This window comes from Anabas testudineus, chromosome 21 (assembly GCF_900324465.2).
Source record: "Anabas testudineus chromosome 21, fAnaTes1.2, whole genome shotgun sequence".
NCBI lineage: Eukaryota > Metazoa > Chordata > Actinopteri > Anabantiformes > Anabantidae > Anabas > Anabas testudineus.
In genome coordinates, this window is record NC_046629.1 from 15,677,508 (window position 1) to 15,698,441 (window position 20,934).

Here is a 20,934-nt window from a genome sequence, read left to right on the forward strand (position 1 = left end):
TCAGCAGACGGTTCAGTTCAGATTATTCTGCTAGAAAAACACCATAAGATTTGACATCTTTGTTTTTAAAAGTCGAATTTAGACAGACGTCTATAATACGACATGTTTGTTTGTACTGAACAACTGCACAGGTTGCTGAACTTTTGGTACCATGCGTGAGAAGTTGATAGTGACAAACTTGTGATGAACTCTTTCTGCTGGTGTTTGTTTATCACTATAACCATATTGATTGAAAGCACCTCAATCCACTATAGTTGCATATAATTGACATTTACACCTATTGCAGTTAATTATTAATCTCTTTAAAAATAAACATGTATATTACGTCACATATTTCAACCCCTTAAGGCTCTTCTTTATCAATACCAAAATGTTAACCCTCTTCCACGTGATGCTGCCGTGTCAGGAGCCATTTCAGGACTCTTAGTCAACAAATTCAGCTGCCACCTTCAGTGTCACTGGTACAAATGTGGGGATGTTGCACATGTCATGCCGTCCACTCTTACTCACCACTCTGGCAGGATAAGCATCAATGCTGTGAAAAATCACTTTAATAAAGAAAAGGTGTGTGTGTGTGTGTGTGTGCGCGTATCCCTGTCTGGCTGGGAGGATCTAATGACGTCAAAACCAGGATAAGGATGTATTTCTGTCTCTGGTCCTTTTGTAGGAGGGGAGCATGTGGGGGGGGGGACATGATGCCAAGAGCAGAAGTGACAACCTTGTGGCTGAAATATGTCTGCCAGACAGCCACAACGTCCTGTCGTGTGTGTGTGTGTGTGTGTGTGTGTGTGTGTGAGAGAGACTGTATTTAGTCATGCTAAGGGGCAGGACAAAGATATAAAAAACAGAAGCAACAGTAAGTGACAGAGAGGAGGAAGGGCAAAAATTGGGGGATTAGTCATTATCAAGTGGCGAAGTGTAACACACACACACACATTTGCACTTCCATCTTTGGGAGGACACTCATTAACACATGTATTCTGCTCTACCCTAGCTTTAGCCATCACCCATCCATGACTAACCGTGACCTTTACTTTAATCCTAATCTAATTCTAACCATCAGTCATTTTTATGTATGATGGTAAGGTATGGCCGCTCAAGTACATACTGTACACACACACACACACACACACACACACATACAGCAGAGCTTCATCACATCTCCAGAGGTCTCCATTAACATACATACTGTGCTCCTCTGTATTTGTAGCTCGTGAAAATCTACAACCACCTTTTGAGTGCATGCGTGTGTTTCAGGTGTGTGTGCAGCCTACGGGGCAGGCATCTTTGTCCTCCGTTCAATACTGCTGTCACCGGCCCATGAATTATGGAAGTGTTTGGAAGTGACAAAGCACGGCTTACAGCCAAGAGACACTTTTATTGAGTTGTGAGATGTGATGGGCGTGCGTGCGTGTGTGTGTGTGTGCGTGCCTGTGTGTGTAACCTTCACTGTGGTTCTGATGAAAGGACCCACGTTACCTCTCTCTCCTCATCCACACGCTTCCTCCTCATGTCTGTTTTTGCCTTTTCCTAACACACAGCTGTGCCAAGACAAAGCAGCCGCAGTTTGAATGAGGTTTTCTCAGTGACTAACAAGAAGTCGTAACCACGGTCATCCTGGTGACACCATCTGTACCCCAACAACAAGAGAATTCTCCTCTAAACTGATGGCAAACTTGTGTACTCTTCTCAGCCATGTAGCTACTTATCTATTATAAACATGCCCCCAAAGTGCGCATCTGGGTCTCGTTGCTTGTTCAAGACCAGGTGACTGAAATACAAATTAAATAGGTCGTGTCACATAAGGTAAACTGTGTCATGTCATTTTTGGAGTCTGTTTGTTTCTTTTCTGCAGAGAAACTATGCCACATCAGGTTTCTATAGCAACACAGGTGGATGAAACTCAGAGCAGAAACTCCCAAATATTGATAACATGATATGGAAAAAATATCATGACGGGAACATTTCTCTATAACTGAAGAATAATTCATCTTATTTTTCCTGCTCATCACATTAAATTAACCTTGAAAAATGTCCCATGTCAATAGGTTGTTGCCAGTGTTACCTTTAGGTCAGGAAATGTTGGTTTCCTAATTAAAGACAGAACATTAGTTATGAACTGAACCTGGAGGTCTGCATCTAGCTAATGTACTTTCCACCATGACAAGTCTGACTTTTTAAATATGCATATGAATTGTAAGTGTAAGCGTAACATTAACTTTAATAAACCTAAAGGTATTAAAGGTTTTCTAAGTTCATTTTTTAGACAGTTCAGAAGAGTTGACAGATAACATCCATGTATTTGTTGAGCCTCAAATACTCAAACTATTACTTTACAAACTGAAAACTAATATTTTCAATATACTCATCGTTAAGAAAAGATCCCGATACACAGAAATTAAAAACACAACTAAATTCCCAAAGTGCATGATTACCAGTCCCTGTTGGTTCCCCACCCCCCCCCGCCCTCCCCCTATACACACTCGCATGCACACACAGAAACAGTCTCACTCCGGGCACAAACGGAGTGTGTTTCCTGAAATGCCCTGAAGTTGTTATTTTAAAGTGGCATCCTGACGCTTGAGGGTGAGAGGGTGCGTGACTTGTGGAGCAGATTTAGTGTGTCCCCAAAGAGTCTAGTACAGAGTGAACCCACATACCAATCTACACTGGTAGAAACAAGCACAGAAAATCACACATTAATATACACATATTAATATATATACATACATCCCCCAAAGTTATAAATGTTACTTAGTTTGTAATAATTAAGTAGTACTCAGGAGAGTTCTTGTTTTCATCATTTCCAACTTTTCATCTATTTCCTGGAGGGGAATGTGCTTTCACACGTATAATACACATATAGGAATCAAATCACAAAACCATATGCATACAGCATATAACAGGTTTCATGTTGTTAAAATCACAAGGAGTAAGAAGTTACCAGCTGAAATCAAACCGGGGCTATTGTGGCTAGCCATGCTTTTGCGTTATTTTGGGATTCTGTGTTTTCTCTGGTCAGACTTTAGTCACATGTCCAGAACAGGGAGAACAGAGAAACCTTGGTGTCCTCACTTCACCTATCTCTGCTCTCCTCCGTCACAGTTCCCTATTTTTATAGCTCTATCTTTCTAGAACCATCCATAAAACCCACTGAGGTTGAACCTTGAGCCGGCACAATAATAGCTTCACGTGCTCGGAGCTGTAAATGGAACTGAAAAGTAGAGATGAGACAGTACTGTGGGCACCTTTCTCCGCTCAAGTAGTAAATATTCACCCAAGTCTAACTCATTGACAGAAAAGCAAAGAAAAAGTACCTGAAAAGATACGTTTAGAAATTCACTGCTGATTTATAATAGCGGTTAAAAAAAAATCACTTTGTACAAATGCAGACAGCAAACAACACAACTTTTAATACATATACTGTATTTGTCCTCCACTTACTTTCTTTTTATATGAGGAAAACGTCTATTCTGATTAAAAAATTTGTAAAAAAAGCAGCAATTTTAATCTTCAACTTTAATACCAAGTAGTTCAATTTTTTTTTATCATTTTCACCAAGCAGAAACACTTAAAAAGCTCGGTCTTATCTAATCTGGTTTCAATGTGACAGGATTAAGTGTGAGGGGGAATATTAGTAATTATGGAAAAAGTTAAAGCAGGTTATACGGATAATTACATTTTTTGGATTATTTCAAATTCAGTCTTATGTATTTAAATAGAATGCCAAGAGGAGAAATTATCCTCAAGAAAAGTTATATTTCTTAAAGGCCTCGGTCTCCAAAACATAGAGATTCCAGATACGCAATTACAGTGACACTGGTAAAACTGCACAGCATCAATGGATACGAGTGCTGTCTCTGCACAGGTCAAGCTGTCTTCAGCCTTCAGTACTTCATTTCCCTTCATTAGGCCGACTCTATGTAAAGCTGTCCACAAGGATTTGATATCAATTCTAATTTGTTGCACTTTGAAGTCTCATTAATTCACAATTGCTGGGAGAAAAAGAAGGAGAAAGGAGGATAGGGATGAGCGGGTGTCTATGAATGAGATGTAGAAATGAACAGTGGTGGTAGAACCTTGTGAATTCAGACCAGGATTCAGATAATATTGGTTTCTGAAAGTTGATTATGATCCTTTTCATCTCAGCAACTGATATTTTGCGCCATTATCTTTTGGCAAGCCAATTTTTATGCCAAAATAAATGACAGTGTAACGGCATATCAATTATATTCCTAAATGTGAAATTCTAATCTGTCAGATGTTCTGCTCGAGTTTCTTACTGACAAGTGTAGCGCTGATCAATTCAATAATATTTCCAAACAAACTGCATCACATCAGAGGTGGAGCTCAGTGACAGGCTGACTTTCTAATAAAAGGCTGATATCCGCATTTTGAATACATTCTACACGCAGAGGAAGATGGGGATGAAATAAAAGATGTGCCTATCCATTGTGAAGACAAATTATTGAGTCACGTCCATCATTACAAAGAAGAGACTACAAAGACAGTTTTACTGTGCTTTTAAGGACATTAGGATGGGAGAGCTTCCAACACACAGCTTAGGATTGAGTGATGAGAGTAGATAGCCAAAGGAAGTTCATCTTCTTAGTAATAAGACTGGAGGCTCACACTATAGAGGCTGACCTTCGTAGTGAATAGCTAATCATTTACAGCAGAGTCACACTGTACTGAACTATTACATGATTGTCTGGATTTGGTACAGGTCAGGTCACAAATTATTCCTAAAATATGCAAGCTGTAGTATTTTAATGATAATAACACGTTAGCGTGTTCACACAGGGTGCTGTGTGTGTGTGTGAACACTAGAGTTTGAACACACTCCCTTCATTTTTTTGTGTGTCCCAGTGATTCTGGGAGCTGCAGTATGTGGTCAAAGGGCCATAGCCCCTGATAGAGTCAAGGCATATTGGTCCTGGGGATGGATCAGACTAAGAGCAACTCAAAAAACCCTGATGAAATTCTAATTTAAGAATGAGTCATCCTACTGCAGCCAAAAACAACAGGGGAATTGGCTGGCTCGTGTGGCCAGGCGATGAACAGCGAGAGTTCAAACAGCCAACCTGTGGGTTAGCCACCTGCGAGGACAGGATTCAGGATTCGGTACAAGTGGCCCTTTGCTCCATAGGCTGATTCTAGGGACAAGTGATGTCACATTTCAGCCCTGGGCTGAGAGCTACTGTATTAGACTTCTCTCAAAAGAAAGACAGCCGCCTCCATGTGGCTTAAAGTTACCAAGAAAAAGGCTTAGACTGAATAATAAGTCATAGTTTTCTGGCCCTCTTGGACACTTTGGGGTCCTGGAAATTGCTGGAGGGGCTTCAACGCTCACATGGACATCGATAGAGGTAATTGGAGGGGGTAATTAAGAAGAATAGCCTGACTAATCTATACCTGACAGATGCATTGTTATTAGACTGAACATGACCTTAGTGCCAAACTTTTTTATGTCCTAAGGGAGGCTGGGGACATGAAATCCAAGTAGGTTAAATCCTCCAATGTGCAAGTGGCTCCTCAGAGTTGTGCTCAGGGGGTTACTGGTCCCTTTAGTGGTGGTAAGCTGAGAACCCTCTGATGAGTACCTGCGGTGAAGGAAGCCATGATGCTCAAGGTGAAGGCTGTGCAGGCATGTTGGCCCAGGAGTCCACTGAAACACCACATGGTTACCTGCAGGCCAGAAAACCTGAAGCTGCAATATCCACATACACAAAACCGTGGGTGTAGGAGGAGTTCAGAGAGGCTATGAAGAAGAACTTTAAGCTGGCCTCCAGGACGTTCTGGCAAACAGGTGACTCAGCTTGTATTAACTTATTTCCCAGGGTGGTGGTTCCCATATTTAAAAAAAGGGGCCGGAAGGTGTGCCCCCACTATTGGGGTTTTACACTGCTCAGCCTCACTCTGTAAGTCTATGCTAGTGAGTGCTGAATGTTAAGGTTCAACAATTGGTTTGAATATTTTACACACGTTTTAGCAACATATAGCTTAAATAAGATGACACACAATGTGATACTGCCATGCAGTGTGAAAAAGTGTTGCTTTTATTTTGAAAATTAAAGTAGGTCAATAAAAAATTGAATAAAGATAAGGTAAATGGAGTGATCTTTTACTTCTGGTACACAAACAACCTTATTGATAGGACTCACTTCTCTTTGTGTCCCAGCACAGCATCATAGATCTTGCCAGTGAGGCGGTGCTGGATACCGGTGAAACCGGCAGCAGCCAGCAGGGCAGCGTACTGAGCAGCTGTCCTCTCTCGGCCTTCTGTCTGCACCAGCATGTTCAGAGAGTACAGCTGCACTGTTAGCGGGCCAGAGCCATCCTCGTGGAGCAATGCCTCCACAAGCAACACCGCGCCTCCTACAGAAAGATCCAAAAGGTCAGCTTTGTTTGTTTGTTTGTTTCTTTCTTTCTCTCCTTCTCTGTCTCACTAGACAGATGTCCTGACAATCCCTATTCAGAGGGAAAAAAAAACTCTGCTCTTCTGCAGCTCACGAGACGAAGCTGTGATTCTCATTTCACCTTCCTAAAATGTGGCAGATGAAATAAGCAAGACAGGAGTCACCCTTGAGACGTGAGTAAGATACCTCTTCTTCTCCAAAAGAAGAGACTGCAACACAACACTGAACATTAGAATCTCTATGAATTGAAGGATTTACTGCAGAGCTGTTGCAGAGGTAACACTGCGTTTAGAGACTTTTCTCCATAGTAGCCCTAATATTGGTTTATTTTAACAAACAACTGTTTATTATTTAATGTAGTTATCTTGAAAAAGGAATCATTATTCAAGTAATGTTCATATTTACACTTACACTAAACTGATAAAGGCTGTTACGGATTATTCTGACATTTCGATTTTTCAAACGCAAGAATAACTAATGCATTAGAAAACAGCCAATTCTGAGCCTCCTAAAAACTTCACAGAGCATCATGTTGTATTCACTGCCATTTTGTTTATATTTTTCCTGCTTCTTCCTACAGCGTGCACACACAGACACACAGACAAGTGTCTGCTGCTTTTGTGTATGAGCATCTGTCTTTGATCAAAGTCGTAAGGACAGATTTTTCTGGGATCAGCTGCATTGTGGGATACAATCTGCCATCTCATTTCAAGCATGAGAAAAAAAGTACTCATCGCCGTCGTACTCAGAGACACACACATACACACACACACACACCTGGTTTGCAGGCTTTGCAGACTCGACGGAGTAGCTCTATACAGCGATCATCTGTCCAGTCGTGGAGGATTCTGGCAAGGATGTAGAGGTCGGCCTCTGGAAGGGGGTCTTTGAAGAAGTCCCCTAAACACACACACACACACACACACACACATAGATACAAAATTGAAAACACTGCAGATTGTATTTGACTCAGTTTTTTATGTACTTACTAATTCTGCACACTACCTTCAGTAGTGATCTAGCTATAGATACAGCTAATAAACATAAATAAACAACTTTTATCTTGATATATTATTCAGAAAAAGAAAAGAATTACTGCAGGAGAAAATGCGAGCAGAAGACACAATCGCAACGTGATCAGATCAGCCAGACCACATCTGGAGGCTCACATTGTGATGTGATTGCAGCTCCATGTAATGCAATCTTGGCCACATTTGGAAACGATAAAGCTAGAGATATTCTACATTGTTCTCACTGTCAACAAACCTTGTTACAAGACAGAAAATATCATCATCTCTTAGTCCTGTACAACATAACTACCCTGTCTGTGGCACTTCATGTCCATTTGCTCATTTTGAAGTCCTGTAAATAAAATTACCCTAAAAATTGGTAGTGTAATTTCCTATAATAAAGCAAAAATCCTTACACCTTACACACAGAGGCATGCATTTCTGTTTTGGTATACAGTGTTACTGTGTGTGTGGGGAGAACTGAACTGTTCATATACAATGATAAATGTCAAGACGTTTCACCCACTCATAATGACGTTACCTTGGCAGAAGTTTATCCCCTGGTCAGCCTCGCTGTCAAAATGTTTCATCGACATATGTACCACCTTGGGGAGGTCAAAGATCGTTACAGTGCATTCTGGGTAGGCTGATGTGCACTGCCTCGCTAATGCGCCACTGCAGCCTGGACAGAGACAGAGAATTATTTTTAATAATGGAACAGATGCTTTCAGGTATGCACCTATAATTTAACTATTATTATTATTATTGCTTTATCATTTTTAATTGAAACAGCACACTGGATAAGAACAAAATGAGGAACACGAAAGAGGTAGTATAATATTATATAAAGTAAAGGAGGAGAAAATCAAGAACTCTATAAGAATAAAATAAATAGGTAAACAAATAAATAAATAATGACAATAATAATAATAATAATAATAATACATCCTGAGCATTGGTAGTGAAGAAACAATAAGCAGTGTCAACGCTTTGTTGTTTATGGTGTTTTTATTTGCATGATTTGTATTCCGTTGTTATTTAGTGGTATCTCTGGGAATATGATTCATTTAATATTCATGCCAATAAACCAGAATGAATTGATTTTAGACTGACAGAGACCATATAGAAACGGAGCAAAGCTGCTGTCTCCGAATCCTACCAAGAAGCCTTATCTAAGGAACAGAAAAGACACAATTTGATTTGAATGCTAGGTGGCTAAAGCTGATTATTTTGAGTGCATTTGAAAAGCAGTGTTTTCAGCCAGGGTAGCAGCATGGCTCAAGCTCTGGTACTGTCAGCCTGCCTATTGGTGGATTGGTGTGACACTTTGGTCCAGACACAAACATCTTCACACCTACAGTAATGTAATTTGGTCCAGCCCTTCATCATCCTTTGAGAATGTTTTTTTATTGAAATATTTCAGCTACTATCAGATTCATTTTTTGAAAAACGTTGCAGACAGTTATGGTCCCCGGAGAATAAATTGCAGGCATCCTCTGACCATCTAACTCGAGCACCTGTCATCACATCAAAATGTTGTACTGTCCAATACTTCTTCAGGTTTATAACCTGCAAAATCGATAACATTCCCATCTGCTTCAGCAGACTATACTTAAATTAATAAAAGGTTTAACAAAAGCTAGCATGCCAGAATGCTAGATATAAATGGTGAATATGGTAAACATCGACATTTCAGCACTACCATTGTGTGCATGTTAGCACGCTGCCACTGCTGTTGCATTTCATTAAGCCTCACATAGCAGCTAGTATGGCCAGTATAATAAGAGCAGAAACAAGGATTTAATGTGAATATATGAATTTTTCAACTTGATGCTTTGGCAGCATTATTATCGTTATTCATGCTTCATAAAGCAAAGTGAATTTAAAACAGAGTGAGTGAGAGAGAAACTGACAGTGATAGAGAGAAAAAGAGATAGACTAGGGGGAGGAGAGGACTAGATGAAGAATGTATGAATGGGCCGGAGTGATAGAGAGGCAGTGAAGTGGAATACAGGATCAAAGGCGGATGTGCGTGTGTGTGCCTATGTATAGACAGCAAACTGCACTGCCCTGTAGTGCTTTCCTCCTGACATGACCTGCTGCTGCTGTATCAGTCTGCGTCCTTATGAGGTTTTTTTTTTTTTATTTTTTTTACACACACAAACAAACACACAGATACTCTTTGGCTCTCACACCTAACAGGGTCAGCAGAGGAGAAGAACTGAAGAGCAGCGAGGAGGAGCAAAACTCACTGTGCAAGACCCTTTGTTAACGAAATGCATTGATAACACTTCCATTGGTATTCACTGGCATCATCTGGTGATGGATCCACCTTGTTCAGCTGTGTGGAAACTCTGATTAACTCGTGGGGGTGGCCTGTGAAACCAGCTAGTGCAATGTCAGCCTCTTGTTTTATGTAACCAGTTTCACTAAACACCAGTTTGCCTCAGTTGGCTCCACAGTCTGTGAAACAACAACAACAACAACACCATCTGTCCTTAAATTGCCCTGAAAATGGTTAATATTATATAAAATACTGGAGTAACCTTTCCACCTGCTCTCATTGTCATACAGGCCAATATGAAATGCACAGCGTATTACAACATTAGGACTAAATCTGGTCTGTCTTAGCAACGTTTTTTGAATGGGTTACATTAGTCATGTCTGTATTAAAACAGAGTTTAGTAAAATGTACTAGTTTGGTTGTACTTGAGTACAGATTCACAGTGTTTTTAAAAATAAAAGCTGTAATTTATTCCTGTGGTTGTCATTGATTCAAGATACACTGATGGCGGTGCAGCTGTCATTTCAGGCGGAGGGGCAGCTTGGGGTTCAACGTCTTGCTCTGCCTCGTCCTAGTGCAAGTGCTGATCCTGCGAATAGTGGATGACCTGCTTTACCTCCTGAGCTGTATCTGCCTCAGGTTTGACTCACTGAGTTGCTTGTAGTCATGTGTTTCAGTGTTTCCATTCTGAGAAACAGAATAGTTTTATTTTACTGCATTTCAGTGGGAATGAGTGATGAAGCTTTTTTTGACATGCATTTGTGTGTCTCTGTTTTTTTTTGCCATGGCAAACTAAAGAAGCTGTGAAAAGAGGTGAATTCATGCTTATAGGACAAAGATCTTTCACAACTACAATTAAATTATTTGTACATACTAGAAGTGGCAATAAATATTATTCTAAGCAGACTATTGTCTTAGTATTACTATCACAGGCATCTCCAATCAGTCTTTCAGAAGGAAGAAAATAATTGCCAAGCATGGTCAAGGTAAAGGCTACAAGGCCGTCTCTAAGCAGCATGATGCTCCTGTGGTTATACTATTAAAAGTTTGAGGTCCATGGAACCGAAACCACCTCCCTGGATGTGACCGCCAGAGGAAAAGAAGTTTTTAAGACAAAAAAAAAAACAAACAAACAACCGAACCAAGGAAAGCCTCAAAACAGATTCAAGTTGAGAGACAAAAATTAAAAACTGAACGAATTAGCTACAGTGGCACAGTGCACCTTGAATCTGTGTAGGACACAGGACACAATGATACCAGAACATTTTTCAACATCTGGAGAGAAGGATACTGCCCAGTGTGGCCAATGGATTAGACCGTTCTGGTGTGCACACTGTGAGTGTTATTGAAATTCGGATGAACATTCATGCAAAGAGCTGGAAGTGGTTTTCTCAGTAAGAGTTGGGGCTACACCAGGTGAAATATGTCATCTCTACAGCTGCAAGAAGCATGTGACTGCAGTGATGCTTCAAAAGGATGTACGGGAAAATATTTGGTTAAGAGGCCCAATACTTTTTTCCATTTATATCTACTGTTTTGTGCATCACTTTAACTGTATCATGCAGTACAGTTCAACAGTAGCATAAACGACACTCACCCTTGAATCACACTGCATTAGTTTTAACTGGGTGTACTAATCGGCTGCCAACTTAATGTGGACTGATACTGTAGCTCCTGTGGATTAAAGTCAGATAGTTGGCAGAAACTTGGACAGACAGACTGAGCGCCTGAGCAGCAGGTGTGTACAGACACAGCAGATGCTATGTGAGAGACATAGTCTTAATGGGACACTGCAGTCATGCCCTTCACACTCCTGCTGTCCACATGCACACGCTTTTTTTTTTTTTTTTTTTTTTGGTGGCGCATCTTCATGCATAAACATGAACACATAACCCCATGCTGAGAAAGTCACAGAGAGGAAGGAAGAGAAGACGGGAGGACACATCTTGGATGTGTGTATAGGGCCACGCTTGCGTCTTTTTAGTGGCTTCACAGCTCCCCTGTGTGGTCAGCTGAGGCGTCACACACAGGAGGTGGCCTCTGGTGGCTGTCCGCCAGTGTTGGTACAGTGAACTGCCTGTTGTTTCTAACCTGATTGAGACCAGATGATTAGAACAGAGATGGATTAAGACTGGTTCCCCTATATAAAATAACTGCAGATAAAACAGACATAGTTTCTTAGCTGTCAGATTTTTTGATAAATGTTGAAACACGTTCCACTTCCCCTACATCATAGTGTTCAGAGCACCAACCTTAAAAAAAACAAAAACATCTTAACCTTCAACCTTATTTAAGTCAGTGGGGTTTCTCCAAAACATATAAATTGGATTTTGAATTATGTGTTAAATCCTTTTAATGTAATTATCACCGAGTATAACAAAACTTTTTCTCACCCATTATTCATGTCATATAGTTTTCACTAGAAGATAAAAACTCCTGTGAATTTTTACCTTTTTCATTTTTCTTTCCACCGCTTCTATTTGATCCTGCTCTGTTTTTGACAGAGATCGTATTGTGTTCGTTCAGTCTTTCTTTTTTTCTTTTACATTTTTGTCGTCGTGCTCTTTGCTCTCAATTTGCAAAGGAAAGTGCTGTTCAAAGACTTTTTAAAAATAAACCTGACTTGACAAAGCAGAACACACAGTGACAAAAGCTAACTTTTTACCTTTATGTATCCCACAGAAGACTGAACAGCAATATCCTGCTTCACTTTATACATTTTACACTCTGAGGTGTTCAGTTCAACCTGTCTTAAACAATAGATGGAAACTAAATTAGTCTACATTAGCAGAAAATTGAAGTAGTCAAACTATTAAACTATTTGTATTAACAGCCTTATTTTGTTTTTAGTGTCATTAGATTTGTCACCTGTTAACTACATCTCCTTATAATTCCAGGATCATTGAAGGTTAAAATAAAATACCACCTCACAAAACCTATAATATGTGAGATAAGGACATCAGAAAGGGGGAGTACACGTCCATGTATGGAAAGGTTTCCAGTTCTATTACAACAACATGAAGCTTTAGTAATTTATATATATATATCGGTTTTGCGCAGGCCGTTCAGATCTCTGACAGGATAACAAGGGAAATTCCAGGTGGAGGTGACTTTGAGTTGTGTGTGTTGGGATGGTTGACTGATTTACCAAGAGTCATTAACTCTGAGAGGCTGAGGGGCAATCTCATAAAGGTCACAGTTGACTGTGTGTGTGTGTGTTGTGCATTTTTCTGTGCAAATACCATACAGTGTAAATACGTGTGTGTGTGGCTGAGCCAGCTGTCACTCAGTTAACACAACACCAATTTTAAATGTTAATGACTGTGAACCCACAACCCTAATGGAAATTAGATTTAGTGCCTCGATAAACACATACACACACACACACACACACAGTGACTTACCGCCAAGGTCGCAGATGACCTTGAAAGGTGAAAGGTCAAAGGCCGTGACCACGTCTCTGCCACAGATGTTCCAAATGGAGTTCATTAACTGCATGAATTTCACCATCTCCTCATCCGACCTGTGCGCACAGACATGCACACATCCATAAACAGGAAGTCATTTTATCCCCCCCCCCCCCCCCGTTCAGTTTATGTTTCACTGTATCGATGCTAAAGTCTCTTTCTCTTTTCCTGTAAGCTGTCACCTAAGGGGCCGTTCACTGTAAACACACATATACACACCCACGCAGCGCCTCTCTTCATATACTACATTTCTCCCTGTGGTGACGCGTGTGTGGGAGAGAGAGAGAGAGAGAGAGCGAGAGAGAGAGAGACAGGGTGTAGCAGAATAGAAGAGCCTGTGGTGACTGCTGCTGCTCTGAAGAATCTCCACTTCATCAACCAGCAATCTGCCCTGCCATGACGGCTCACCCTCATACATGTGCACACACACACACACACACACACACACAGAGCACTCTCCCTTGTGCAACACTAGAATTTATTTATCCAAACTTCACTGTAGTAATGTGATCAGCCATGTGATAGATGAGCCAACAACAGATGACACAGTGACCTCCAGAGGAACTTTGAAAGTGACTCATTGTTATCGCTCCGTACCCTGATTACATTGGATGTGAAAAGATGAGATGACTGTGAGGGCCAAACAGCAGAATGTCAGCTTTAATTTGAGAACATTTTGGACATAAGTTATTGAATGCCCGGTAACAACAACATCTGCCGCCCTTTTCGTCCATAATAAAGTACATTTACACGCACGCCATCTCATCCTGTCTTTATATTGGGGGAAAGACGCAGGTCTTCTCAGTCCTTGTAAACATCATTGTAACGTCATCATGGTTTAGGACCTTTCTACTATTATACTGCACATTATTTTTGTGTGTGTTTTCCGCCTTATCAGTGGTGCTGTATCGCAGGCTAAACAACAGAGGAAAGATGAATATCCATCCTTGCAGGGATAGCTTGCCTGTTTGCGACTGACACAAAATACAACACGATAAGAACACACCCTAAATCTACATGATAAATATCATTAGTTTTAATTATTTACAATGGTAATGATTTATTTTAGTCTTATATGTAATCATTTCTTCACGCGCTTAAGGTTCTACATTAATTTATAAGCAAAGTACCACTTTCTGACTCTGGCAGGAGACTCACCAGATGTGGCCAGATCAGATTTTGAGGTGTCCTCTTTTACCCCTGGATGCCCCTCTAGCCACGCCCTATTGTACAAGCAAATATTAAGTACTTTATTTAAAAATAAAGTACTTTAAAAAAGCCAGGAAACTTGCTGTTGGATGATTTGTTAACTATACTAAAACTATCCTAAAACTATTAGATATTATGATGAGCAGCATTTTGGGCTTCAAGATATCGTAATCGCACTTCAATAACAGCGTAACATTTCATAACATGGCTTTAAGCTGCCAACAGCCTTCATTTTTCACACATTGTTAACTTCTGTATCTCCTGCTCTGGTTTTAATTAAACTGCTCCAAAAAATTAAAGGAGCACTTTTTAATCAGAGCAAAGCATCAAGTCAGTTAAAGTTCTGGGATGTTGATCTGGTCAGTTAAGTAGCAGAGGGGGTTGTTAATCAGTTTCAGCTGCTTTAGTGTTAATGAAAGTAACAACAGGTGAACTGAAGGGGCAACAATGAGTCCAGTTTTTCCCTCCTCATCTTTTCTGATAGTTTTTTCACAGGTTTTGCATTTAGCTAGGGTCAGTGTCACTACTGGCAGCGTGAGGTGATACCTCGACACTACAGAGGTTGAACAGGCAGTTCAATTCCTCCAGGATCAATAAGTACCATTGTCACAAGATTCCAGGAGACAGTTACTGAGAGCTGGACGGGGCCGTAGAAGTTCCTTAACCATCAACAGGACCGGCATCTGCTCCTTTGTGCAAGGAGGACTGGAATTGATACCCCACCACCACCACCCCACTCTCCTGACCTAAATCCAATAAAACACCTCTGGGACATTATGTTTTGGTTCATCCAATGTCGCCAGGTTGCACCTCAGACTGTCCAGGAGCTCAGTGATGCCTTGGAACAGATCTGGGAGGAGATACTCCTGGGCATCATCTGTCATCTCATTAGGAGCATTTCCTGACATTTTCAGGTATGCATATAAGCACGTGGGGGCCATACAAAGTACTGAGTACCATTTTGAGTTACTGGAATTGAATTTCAGTATAATGGACTAACCTGCTGCATCATTTTTCCACTTTGATTTTCAGAGTGTCTTTGAAATGAGCCCTCTGTAGGTTGATCATTTTAACTTCCATCAAACAATGTGACTTGCTTTCATTTCTAACACATCATCCAGACCATATTAGTATAAAAAATTCAGCATGAATTTTGATTAAAGTGTTCCTTTAATGTTTAGAGCAGTGTATTTGAATGCGCTGCCCATAAATTTCACTGTATGCTTTATCAAGTAAACCTTTAACAGCCACTTTTAACATCTAAAAATGTTGTGACTTCTAGGTGTTTGTCATACTCCAAAACGCTTTTGAAACGAGGACAAAATAAATACAAAATTAAAAGAAAAGATGAGCACTCCTTTTCAGGTTCAGCTGTTTCACTGTGCCTTTGGCGTGTTTGAAATGCAAACCCCTTTTTTAAATCCGCGCTCTCTTGCCAGCTTTCTCCCCAAATCTTTTCTGCTTTTTTGAGTGTGAGAATTCGAGCTGTAGATGGGACTTGGCTGTTTAATTATTCAGGTGCAGTACACGGCTGGTTAAATGGCAATGACTAAACAGGAGTCTGAGTCATGCAGCCAGCTTTGAATCATTCTGCTCCTGCCACAGTGCTCCAAGAACGCAGTGAATGACTTCAGTGGTTGTTTCCCCCCTTTGCTAATTTACCCACAGCATTCACAGGGGAAATCAGCGGGGACAAACAACTGCTCCCCCACATTAAATGAATTGTGCGCAGGTGTTAACATTTTTCTTGTGGGGTATTTTCAATTTCAATCAATTAAAGCTGAATTGCAAATTCATCTGCACAAGGGTCTATTACATTATGTGCGCATGGTTCGTATGTTGAATGTAGCGTCTTGTTTTAATGAGGCGGCTTCTGTGGGTTCAGCAGCTGCTTTTCAAAAAGCATGCGAGAACAAAAGTGAATCAGAAATGGCAAATATGTGCACAAGCTCCAACAACACCTACCTCCAAATACTAAAAAAAAAAAAAAAAAAAACATATTACACCACTCTTAATGTTGGCGCACATGCTCAGATATACTGAAAATTACCTCATCTACACAGATAATAATTGATATGTGAATTTAACACACATCTTTTTCATGTCCTATTCCCTTTTTTTTTTTTTTTTTAATCATGCCTAAGTGAAGATAAGAAGTGAGGGAGTTTTAACAAGCAGGCAAGGTGTTTCGGTTTTGAGGGGCTCTGTTCGCTCAAGGACCCGCATTGTTCTCGAGTGCAGGGCCTCAGGCAGGCCAATCAAAATCTATTAGCAAACAAAGTGTGAAAGCATGTAATTCCAGAAAAATGCTGGACCAGCAGTTCAGCCAAGCATTAAAATTCTGGGAGCCGAATACCATAAACACATGAGGTCCCAAGGACAATGGTGGATGTATTCGCTCTTCTGTTTTCGCTCTCTCTGCCCCCGAGCCTCATCACACCGCTGCCCTCGAGCACAGACACACGCACACCCACTCTCTCTCTTTCCCTCATACATTCTCTGCTTCCTAATTAATCCCTCAGATCAATTTTTGTAGGGATAAAGACAAAAAAAAAAAAAAAAAAAAGAGTGACAGATAGGCTTAAGATGGTGAGACGGGGAAAGAATGTAAATAAGCCTGAATGTGTGTTTCATCATGTGTGCGTGTGTGTGTGTGTGTGTGTGTGTGTGTTACCTGTAGAGAGCTTGAAACAGGACTTTAGAGCTGACTCCAAAAGCCTTTTCATACTGGTTTCTTCCCTCTCTATGACACAGGAGGAAAATATACTGTATTTACTATGTATACTGTGCATGTATGACAACCACACATATTAATACATTTATATCATATGTGACTCGGCTGCAAAATCTGGCTGCAAAATCTGGGACCTATCAGCATTAGTTGTGTTTCTGTTACACAGCCTTGTACAAATCTGTAAATTAGCTGCCTCTATGACTCTTTCTCACAGGTAGACATCACTTGTCAGTCATAGCGAATCCAGTCTGTGGAAGAGCTTCTGACTGTCTCCCTTTAGAAATGAAAATGAGAATCAAATCCATCTTGAGACACAGTTCAAACAGAAACGGTTGCACAGAAGGTGCATCCTTAGGCTATGAATCAAACCTGCAGTTCCCACAGCTCATCACTGCCAGTGGTTCACTTAAATACATAACCAACCTGACTTTTCAAGCAATTTGTTATGATTTTGCAACAGTAAACACGTCACATCAGGTTACAGATTTGATCAGATCATCTGGATTTCACAATATTTGCTCAAATAAAAGTTAAATTTAATCCACGTAAGTTATTAATGTTTAAATTTGAATTGTTGCTATACAAATAAACTGAAATCGGTAGAAAATGCATGCAATCTCGCAGTCTCACCTACGCGGAAAATGTGAAGTAACATAAATTCCATAAATAAAAATAAACTACAGATATACAGATAACAGTAGGCAGGGATGTGGCCGTGCTCTGTTTACTGACCTGACAGCATCAGTCAGGTAATGCCAGCAGAGGTAAATAGTTCTGGAGCTGTACTGGATGGACTGGAAGAGAGATAAAGGACTGGAGCTGCTGAGGTAGACGCTGGCTTGTTCTGTGTTACTGTAAAACACTGAAACAGGGAGAGGAAGAGAGGCAGGTGAGTGAAGGGTGTGGATGTAAATGAATGGCTGCAGAGTTTAGTGATCCACAGAGAGACGGAGACAGAACAGAGAAATGTTCAGCAAGTGCAGCGACGACTTTCTGACGTGTATTAAACCAAAAACATATCAACATTGCAAGGCGATGCAAAAATGTTATCGGAGTTCAACTGATGGAGGTGTGTTTACCTTGTCCATTATCCTGATGTGTGTTGAGCAGCTGCAGGCCTGTGCAGGCCGCCAGCAGTCTCTGTGTGCCATCCAGACTGGCTCCCACTGCCTGACTGATCTCCTCTGCAGACAGGGGGTGCTCTGCACCCAACAACACGTCAAACACACCCAGCTCACAGGCTGTGAACACAGTCTGAGTCAGAGTAACATAGAGTAGAGCAGAGCAGAGCAGAGCAGAGCAGAGCAGAGTAGAGTAGAGTAGATTAGTCTATCTGATGTACTGCTTCACTGGTCAATTCATCTACTTGTACTTTTATTTATTTGATCTTACTAAAATCTACCAGTAGAATAGTTCTATGTATTTATATTCATTAGAACAGAGGAATAATGCTGCTTCTCATTATCTACTTAACTTAATCATATTATCTAATCAATAATAAAGCAAAACATGCTAATCATGCATACAAAGTTTGTGAAAGTGACAGTGTAGGGATTCAAAATACAACCCTATCTCTAAAAATGTTGTGACACTGTAAAATCTACATGAAAGCATAATGCAATAATATTCAAATCTATGTTTTACCTACATTTTTTTTTACAATAGAACAGAGAAAATGTAAAATGTTTTTTTTTTTTTTATTGGAATTTTGCAATTGATGGCAACATATTTAAAAAAGTTGGGACAGAGGCAACAAAAAAACTGGAAAAGATCTGATCACTTCAACTTCAACTATGACAACAGCATAGATTTGAAAATATTTAGTGCACCTTGAAATGCAAAACACAACAAAGAGGACCCAGGACTGTTGAGCAGTTAGAATCCTATGTCAGGCAAGAACTCCTTTGCAAAAACTTGGAATTGGGTTGGTGCATGTTTCAGATGCCGTGTGCAGATTCACAGTTTCAGTGAAATAAAAAAAACATTTGAAACAGCATAGTTCATAACTAGCAGCAGAGACGTGGAGCACAGAGTATTCACTACTAGTATTCACTAATTACTATTAATACCTGTGTTCTCCTACTGTAAGTTAAAAGCCTGCTGTGAGAAAAGTCACTTTAAAATGAGCACTGATTGGCTAAATGTCTGTATATAACCCATTCCCTCCTGTGAATAGACTTGAAGTGCATGTTACCTTTGAGATAAGGAATCCTTCCATATATTCCAGTATTTTCCTGGGATATGTGTCTGCAGTTGGCGTCCCCACGCTTGATGCCATCTCTTGACATTCAGCAGCAGCCACGATTTAGACGACACACTTCGAAAACACTTGGAGATTACAGAGGTTTTCAAAGCTCCTCTCTACCTGTGAAGTCTTTTAGGTTCCTGAGCTGCTTCAACAGGTTTATGTACCAATAGCAGTGAAGACAGGTGCAGACTAAAGCCAGAATAAATGCCCACCCAGCAGCAGCGACACCAGTAGGGGTAGCAGTGGGCTAAGCTGATTACAACCAGATAACCCAGATTAGAGCAGGGGCTCAGTCTTTGTTAGACAAAGAAACAATGCTGCAGCAATACACTGCCGCCTTGTTCATTACCACTCGCACTCAGCTGGAGATGTTGATTCAGCACATTCTCATACAAGAGCTGTTTTCAAAGTTTTCGTGACCCCAAAATGTGATCAACAACGTGGGATGACCGGACCTCCGAGATGCGCTCCCTTCTACCCATATGGCGTGGCTGCATTTATGCTGAGAGACAAATGATACTATCAATTTTAATGATACAGCCCGTCACGTCACACGCCTTGATGAGATTACACAGACGCTAATCGGTATTAATTATTTATTAAAGCAGTGGTGTACAGACGATGGATGGATATGGCGAAGTTGTCACCTTGATCTTTCACACAAAGTTTTGTGGAAAAACCTGTTACGTTTATCTACAGAGATTTAACCTGTGCAAACTGATCATAGTGTAGTGTTAGAGTAAAAATTATTTACTCACTGATTTATAATTTTCTTATTACAATGTTACTTCACTCATAAGGATAATTTCTTGTTTTTTACTTATTGTCATTATGAAGGACACATGTGTGTGATGTTTAATCCTGTAAGCAACAAGAATATGTTGTACTGTGCTGAAGCTGCACTTTGAACACAGACGGGAAACAGGAAAGGTCAGAGAAGGTCAGCGGCCTTGAAGTTGATGAGTTTATTGTTGCTATACGCTTATAAGCAGTGTTTTATCCTTGTATGGAGTTGTTTTTCTTACAAGTGTGTTATCTTTATATGGGGTTCTTTTTCTTGTAATATGATCACCATTTAACCACACCATACACCCACATCTGTAACTTCAGGGTGTGTCTCATCTTTAATAAAAAGCTTGTAGAAAGGGGAGACGGACGGAGTCGGAGGTAGAAATTCCTGGGTGAAGCATTTATGATGCTAAGATCTCAGGCCGGCTCCCCTTGCAAGTAAAAAGGCCAAAGAGTGTCCTTGTTGTGCTTTATTGTTTTTGTCTCTCAGCGTATGAAAAGTGTTGTGGTTATTTTAAACCCGACATGTAGCACAAGTAAAATCTAAAGAAGAATAATATCATAAACACTTTGAAATAATCACAAATGCAACAATTCAACAATCAACTTTAGATTCTTTATTTTTATTTTAACATCTACATGAGACATGCTCTAGCAGATCATGAGCAATTGTCAACAAAACTGTAGCTGATGTCACCCAAACTCAAATTGAACTACAGTACAGTCTGTACAGTAACTAGTAAGGCTGAAGAGGCGCGTCCAGCACTACACAAT

The 20,934-nt window shown here is 40.4% G+C and overlaps 1 protein-coding gene across 1 annotated transcript; it reads right to left on the reverse strand.

The window, feature by feature from the left end:
* Window positions 1-5,091: 5,091 nt before the first annotated feature.
* Window positions 5,092-19,401, reverse strand: asmt (acetylserotonin O-methyltransferase). The gene is made up of 10 exons (XM_026375854.1): window positions 19,318-19,401; window positions 18,203-18,377; window positions 17,856-17,985; window positions 17,064-17,132; window positions 13,118-13,236; window positions 7,971-8,111; window positions 7,197-7,319; window positions 6,165-6,378; window positions 5,604-5,710; window positions 5,092-5,156 (listed from the first exon to the last, which is right to left on the reverse strand). Exons 1-10 carry the CDS (start codon window positions 19,399-19,401, stop codon window positions 5,092-5,094), a joined length of 1,227 nt encoding a protein of 408 aa, XP_026231639.1.
* Window positions 19,402-20,934: the final 1,533 nt, after the last annotated feature.

Bases quoted from the DNA above. Each gene is read 5' to 3' on its own strand.
- asmt (XM_026375854.1), bottom strand. From the start codon at position 19,401: ATGGCATCAAGCGTGGGGACGCCAACTGCAGACACATATCCCAGGAAA. The intron at 6,379-7,196 runs GTGTGTGTGTGT...ATCTTTCTGTAG, and splicing joins CTGCAAAGCCTGCAAACCAG to GAGGCGCGGTGTTGCTTGTG. The intron at 5,711-6,164 runs GTGAGTCCTATC...TGGATATTGCAG, and splicing joins GTGCTGGGACACAAAGAGAA to CTTCAGGTTTTCTGGCCTGC.